The sequence below is a fragment of the Melanotaenia boesemani genome, chromosome 12, assembly GCF_017639745.1.
Source record: "Melanotaenia boesemani isolate fMelBoe1 chromosome 12, fMelBoe1.pri, whole genome shotgun sequence".
NCBI classification, from domain to species: Eukaryota; Metazoa; Chordata; class Actinopteri; order Atheriniformes; family Melanotaeniidae; genus Melanotaenia; species Melanotaenia boesemani.
The window spans coordinates 30,095,991-30,102,956 of NC_055693.1; the positions used below are offsets into that span (position 1 = coordinate 30,095,991).

Here is a 6,966-nt window from a genome sequence, read left to right on the forward strand (position 1 = left end):
CAGGAAGACTGTGCAAACTCCACATAGAAAGGCCCCCAGGTTCAAACCTTTCCCCCAGCCGAGACTCCAACCACAGACCTTCTTGTTGTGAGGCTGCGGTGCTAACCACCACACCACCGTGCAGCTGGCTTTATAGGTCCTTTGATTTTATTCACATAAGGTGGTTCTAAAAGTTAAGCAAAAGCAGACAGCTGGAGTACGAATGTAGGAAAATGTGTTGCTTAAACAATGTATGTGCTAAATGACTAATTAAAGCAGCTCCCTGTGCACATTCTGCTTAAGTGAGTAACTGCACAGGCATCATGAGCCATATCTGAACAGCCTGAAGCGTATCATAAAAAAAATAAATAAAAGGACAACATTAAATGAGTGAAAGCACCATCAGTCACACCAAGGACATGCATATTTATTCTACCCGACTTTCTCATGGTCGTGTGGTTGCAAAGGTCCAGAATCTGTTTGGTAATGCAACCTCATCATTAATGCCTTTCAACTGAGGTGACAGGGGGCTTCAGCTGTCCAAATAGAAGGAAGCAGGCTCAAGCTGGGATAATGTGTTTGTGTTGCCACGTTTGTGGTCTCACACCTGCATGGAGTCAGATAAGGGTCAGAACTCAGGTTTTGATTATTCTGTATCAATCATTGTTCCTGCATTCAACCTCTCCATACATCTAATTAACAACTAACTTCAGCAATAGAGGAAAATGATGTAACACCAATGATGAAAGCACAAACAATTTTGCTTGAACATTAAACGGTCTTTTAAAGACAAGCCAGCTCTGGTTTATCTGCACAACAAAAAGCAGACAGATTGCGTTTGGCTTTGCTAATAATAGAAATAAATCATTCCTCCAAGCTACAGAGATGGGGCTAAACTGCAAATTGGTAGCTGCACAGAGATGATTGCAGGTGCGTGCAGCGGTGCTCAAAATGAGATAATACAAGACTGGGGCAAGGTTTCAAATGTCAGTTTAATTGAGCCAAATTATATTGTTAGGGGTTCCACATGGAGGTTCAGGAGATAAGGATATCTACAGCAGTCTGGCCATGTGGTGGATGTGATAAGAATAAATCCTTAGATAACCTTGTGTTAACCTTTATATTAGTAAATCAATTAGTTTTATTTTCATGTAGCATAATTTAATGAACTAAACCTGTAATTTCAATTCACAGAAAAGGTGCATGACCTTCAGAGAGAGGCTTCATCTGTTTCTCCTTTTACAGACTTTCATTTAGTATGTAGGTTCATTCATGTACTTTTAAGCACATGTTCACTGTGACATATTTTACACCTGCATTTTAATTTCACATAGGGATGTTATTTTAACTGGTGGCATCATATGAGGTTGCATGGAGAGAAGAGAGAGTCTTTTTAAAAGTCCAAGTTTGTGACAGGATGATTGATTACGAGGAGTATGCATTTCAACCTTCAAATAGACATTTGTAGCTTAATATTTGGTAAAAAAAATTTTAATCTTACTTTTTAAAACAGGAAAAATGTATTTGAGAGGTATTTTCTGATTTCTATGTTATTACTAATACTACTAACTTTATCCCAGGCTTATTAAGGTATCGTGCTTGCTGACCCCTCTTTTCCCAAACCCCAACCAGTCGAGGCAGATGACCACTCTTCAGATTTCTCCTTCTTTTCAAAAGGGAGTGTTTTCCTCTCCACGGTCACCTGCCACCCCAACAAGCTCAGGATGAGGGTTTGATTTGGAAAAGATTTGATGCATCTGATGATCTGTTGGTTTCCTTCAGTAAATATTATAAATTGGTTTATATAAAGACTGTTATGTTGAGTTCACATTAAGAGAAAGACAAGAGAAAAATGTTTCTTTGAATTTTTTTCTATTCCTTTGGAAATTTATATGTTTTTTTTGTTTTGTTTGTGTTTTTTTTTTTTACCCTTTAGGGTCCTGCTCTGCCATTTAGTAGGGCAAAGATTACAGTGACGGTGATTAATTTTATTAAAATATTGTCATGGTTTCTGGGTTTTGATATGTGTTTGATCGTGGTTTAGGATTTTGGTTTTTGTCATGTTTAGTTCAGTCTTGCTCTTGGTTTTCAGTTCTTGGGTTTTATCATATTCAGTTTTTGTTATGTTCATGTTTTAGGTTTTTAGTTTTGTCATGTTTGGTTTTCCCTTTTGTGTTCCTGTGGTTTCTGTTCTGCCTCATTAGAACACCTGGCCTGATTGCTCATCCACTTTACCTGTTCCCCATTACTCCTTCCGTGTATATATATCCCTGGTTTTCAGTCACTCCTTGTCAGATCCTCTTATTTGGTCATGTGTAGTTTTGTTCACTGGATTTATCCCTGTCGTGTGTGGTTCCCTGTCTTGAGTTTTGGGAAATAAACCTTGTCACCTGCACCAATTCTGCCTCCTGCCTGACTGCGTGCAATTGGGTCCTCACCTCCTCCTACGCCCGCCATTCATGACAAATATTGTGGAAATAAACCTGCTCTGTTTATTGGTTTGGGTATGTAATAGACAGAGCAAGAGATGAGACAAGAGTTACTGTCTGGAAAGCGCTCACAGTATTGGTAGGATGCAAGATGGATGCCGAATTAGCCGTTGATAGGGGGTGTGTCACTGAGAAAATAGCAAAACTTAAGTAGTGTAATTGTAATACTATGAACCCTGACAACATTCTCAACTTCATTGGATCTTTTGCACTTTTTTTTTTTTTTTGTATAGCATGCTTGCAAACATAACTGACAGGGAAATTGTTATGATTCAGCCAACTGGACCCACAGAAAAATCAGACACCTTTAAACTGGTTAATGTAATGTTATATAAAGAAAATTCAAAGCAGGTACTGAGGACAGTGAAAGTGGGCTTTGACATCATTTGTCTCTGGGATAGCATTAGCTCTTCTGTGGAGATGAAAAGGACAGGGGAGTACCTTTAGCTTGTTTGTAGCAGAGTGAAGTACCAATGATTAGGATTTCCAGGATAATTTACAAGAGAAATCAAAAAAGAGCCACAAAACTAAAGGGGAACAAGTGGTGACTGAATGGGAGAGAAGCTGGGGTTTGAGAAAGAACCTAATCCTTATACTTTATTCTGGAGGGTAATCTTCAAAAAGGTCCAACATCTGTTCCATCCATTACCAAATAATTCATCCAAAGAAGTTAACAAGTTTGGTCCAAAATCCAGATGCAGTTCAAATGCAGTTTTTTTTTTTTCAAAAACCCAGAAACTACCCAGAGTAAAGAGAAGCTTACTCACACTTATTTTACTCAAATAAAAAGGATCCAACAGCTTATGTATGGAAGCGATTCTGTACCTTATTTCAATTTAAAATGGATTAACAGAAATGCTTTTTCATTTTCAGAATATAGCTGCATTTTTTACTTATGAATAAAATTAATAATAAATAATACAAACTGCATTTTCATTTTCTTCTCCAAGACTGCTCATTTTGTAACTTAATTAAAATGAAAAAGAAAAGGACATTTAAGATTTAATTTTCCAAACATGCCCCAGCAAATAGGTACCAAAATTCAATTTGAAATGTCAAATTTGAAAAATAAAATGCATTAGTAGAAAGGCTTTTTCATTTCAAGGTCATAGGTGCATTATTTGACTCATAAATAAATTTAATAATCGATCATCCAAACTGCGTTTTATTTTCAACTTCAAAACTGCTCATTTTATGACACAACTAAAAAGAAAACGTTAAGGACATTGCTTTTTCATTTTTATGTCTGCCCCACAAAACATGTTGCAAAATTCAATTTGAATTCGCAATCCCAGGCGGCGCAGGACAATGATTTCTGTTAATCCATTTTAAATTAAAAATAAGGTAGAGTATCGCTTCCATACTTATGAAGTTCTACACAATGACTGATTTGTTTGAGCCAGGTGTGTTGGAGCAGGGACACAATGAAAACATGCAGGACTGCAGCCCTTTTGGAACCGTACTGAGTAGCCCTTGTATAAGATGGATGAACACTCCAGAATGTTGATTAGCCAGAGAGTCATCACCGGTGGGGTTGGACATCTCTACAGCTGCACAGATCAACCTGCTCCCTTCTTCCTTGAAGGTCCATAAATTATGTGCAGACTCAAAAACAAAATTGTGTGGTAAACTGCTGGCATTGCAACTCATTCAATTGTTTTTTAATTGTAGAAAAATATGGCTTTGACCAGTTTAAGGCTCATTTTTAGATGGAAATACAGCCTTTGATGGTGCTGTTGGCAAGATGTTCAGGATTAGTCTCAGAACCTAACCCTAAACCACAGAGAAGACCCTTATAATGATTGCACCCTTCATTTTATCAGAAGATCCCCAATGGACAAGCCTAAAACTGGCATTTAAGAAATTTTTGCTAAGTCTTACATCAGTACAAACTAAACTTCATAAAGGAAAAGGACTACTCAGATCTGAAGTGGTTTATTGAATTTATGGCCTGACACTGTTTTATTTTGATGGATCTGTTGGACCAGTTATGAACAGTTTTGTTTAATGTGCATAATTAACACATTAAGTTAGTTTACAGTTTTTCTCTATTGCTTAAACACATTTCACGATACTGCCCTCACTTTTCACAAAACTCTAAACACAAAACACTTTTCTAAAGCTACGTACACTAAACCTCACAGTTTCTTTTCAAAACCAACCCATCACACCAAAACAGTTGCTCATATGCTCAAAAGCAAACCCATCACACCAAAACAGTTGCTCATATGCTCAAAACCAACCCATCACACCAAAACAGTTGCTCATATGCTCAAAAGCAAACCCATCACACCAAAACAGTTGCTCATATGCTCAAAAGCAAACTCTGACACCAAAATACCACTCAAGGCCTGCAAAAATGTAAACACTACTGAGCATCATTAACCACATTACCAAAAAAATTGAAAGCACAATTTTCACAGTGTGAGACTGTTCTTTTTACAGTTTCACAACTGCCAGGATGCATTTGAGCAACCCTTATTTATTCTCAAATATGTTTTGGGCATTTTCTATAGATTTGTGCATTTCATGGGAATAGTTACATAATGCAGAAAATGCAGTAATATCACAACTCAATGCAAAAATGAGTACTAAACTCCATGGAGGATCCATTACACACAATAGATACTGTACAGTAACAATTGAGAACACAATGTTCAGGGTGCGATTTCTTTTATTACAGTACGTTGAAAATTGACACAGTATGTTGTATGCTGACACCGAAATCATGGAGAGGCATCACGTCGTCGGGCTGGGTCGGGCCACAGGACCTCATCAACGTCACAGGCAATATTGTCCATAGCCAAACAACGTGGGAAGAATGCCCTGGCATGCCGCACCCAGCCTTGGAACGCCTCCACAGCCACATCATCACAGGCCAGGTCCATAGCCCTGAGAAGGTTCTCTCTAGTGTAAGGTTGGCGGTCATAGACCTTCCACCGCCATGCTGAGAAGAACTCCTCTATTGGGTTTAGGAACGGAGAGTAGGGTGGCAGACACACATTAATGAATTGCTGATTGATGTTAAACCACTCTCTGACCTGGATGCTGCGATGGAAGCTAACATTGTCCCAGAGGATGACGTATATGGGAAGATCAGCTGGCCCAGGAATCTGCTGGTCGTGGTGATCTGCTGGCCGAGCATTCAGGTGGTCATTGTCATGCAAAACATCTCTGAGCTCTCCTAGGAAGGTGAGGAGACGCTCAGTGTTGTAGGCACCAAGTTCAGCATGCCGGTGGAGAAGCCCTCTAGAACTCATGGCAGCGCAGAGAGTGATGTTTCCTCCACGTTGGCCGGGCACATCAACGATAGCTCTCTGTCCTATGATGTTACGGCCTCTCCTCCTCCTTTTTGTGAGGTTGAAGCCAGCCTCATCCACAAATATAAATTCATGGGGTCTGGCCATGGACTCCAACTGGAACATCCTCTGTGGAAACAAATAGCGTTTTCAGGTGTTCAGAAAGACAGTCAATAGAGCACATTACAGTACGACAGTATAGTATTGTATGTAAAGTACTGTAGGCCATGGATTGTACTGTACTTACTTGCACATACTGGTGACGGAGGTGTTTTATTCTTCCAGAGTTGCGCTCAAAGGGTACCCTATAGGCCTGCTTCATTCTTACTCTCTGGCGCTTGAGGACTCTGTCTATGGTTGTCAGGCTGACATTGTCAATGGTCGGAAAGTTCAAATTGTCACCAATGATCCTCTCCCGTATCTCCCGTAGTCTGATCACATTGTTCTTCCGAACCATATCCACAATGAGGACCTCTTGGGCTGGTGTGCATCTGGAAGCCCTCCCACCTGCAAATGGCAATCTTTCAACTCTAGAGAAACAAACAGTCATTTGGTCAGAAATGGTCCTTGCAGTACACACTTTTACTGTAACCATGATTGCACTTGTCTGTATGTAGGTGCACTCCACTATACTACAGTATACTGTGAATATCTAGTGTAGTGACTAAAAAACTACTACATACAGTACCTGTTGTGTTCTCTGAAGGCCCGAATAATGGTGCCCACTGAGAATCTGCTGAGGTTTGGTTGGACTCGTTGTCCCGCTTCGGTCATTGTCATGCCGTGGACAATGACGTGGTCAATGACTGTTGCTCTCATTTCATCTGTAATGAAAATGCGTTGTCTTGCTTCCCCTCCTTCTCCTCTCGCTCCTCGGCCTGCTCCTCTCCCTCCTCGGCCCGCTCCTCTGCCTCCTCTGACACAAACTCCTCTTCTTCTGTCTTCATCATCCATTTTTGTTTTTGAACTTTCAGCAAACTGCACTGACTTATATAGGTGTGGTCACATCATTTGCAATAGGTGTTTTCAATTATGAGTCGTTGTGTTTACTGATTGGCACCAGGTATGTTCATTGTGTTCAAGTTTTGCTGATTGTGGGTAGCATTTTGCATCACATGAGCTTCACAATGCATATTGGAGCAGAGTTATATGCAAAATGTGTTTTAGCACGGCAATTTTTGTTTTGAGTTTTGAGAAAA

General features: G+C 39.8%; 1 protein-coding gene across 1 annotated transcript; it reads right to left on the reverse strand.

Moving 5' to 3' along the window:
- Window positions 1–5,190: 5,190 nt before the first annotated feature.
- On the reverse strand, window positions 5,191–6,224 carry LOC121649865. The gene is made up of 2 exons (XM_042000964.1): window positions 6,015–6,224; window positions 5,191–5,896 (listed from the first exon to the last, which is right to left on the reverse strand). The coding sequence occupies exons 1-2, from the start codon at window positions 6,222–6,224 to the stop codon at window positions 5,195–5,197; spliced, it is 912 nt and encodes a 303-aa protein (XP_041856898.1). The 3' UTR covers window positions 5,191–5,194.
- Window positions 6,225–6,966: the final 742 nt, after the last annotated feature.

What these genes read in the sequence shown, in the direction of transcription:
- LOC121649865 (XM_042000964.1), bottom strand. Translation starts at nt 6,224, where the DNA reads ATGGTTCGGAAGAACAATGTGATCAGACTACGGGAGATACGGGAGAGG. An exon ending in TCCGTCACCAGTATGTGCAA is followed by an intron (nt 5,897 to 6,014) that starts GTAAGTACAGTA and finishes TTGTTTCCACAG; the next exon opens with AGGATGTTCCAGTTGGAGTC.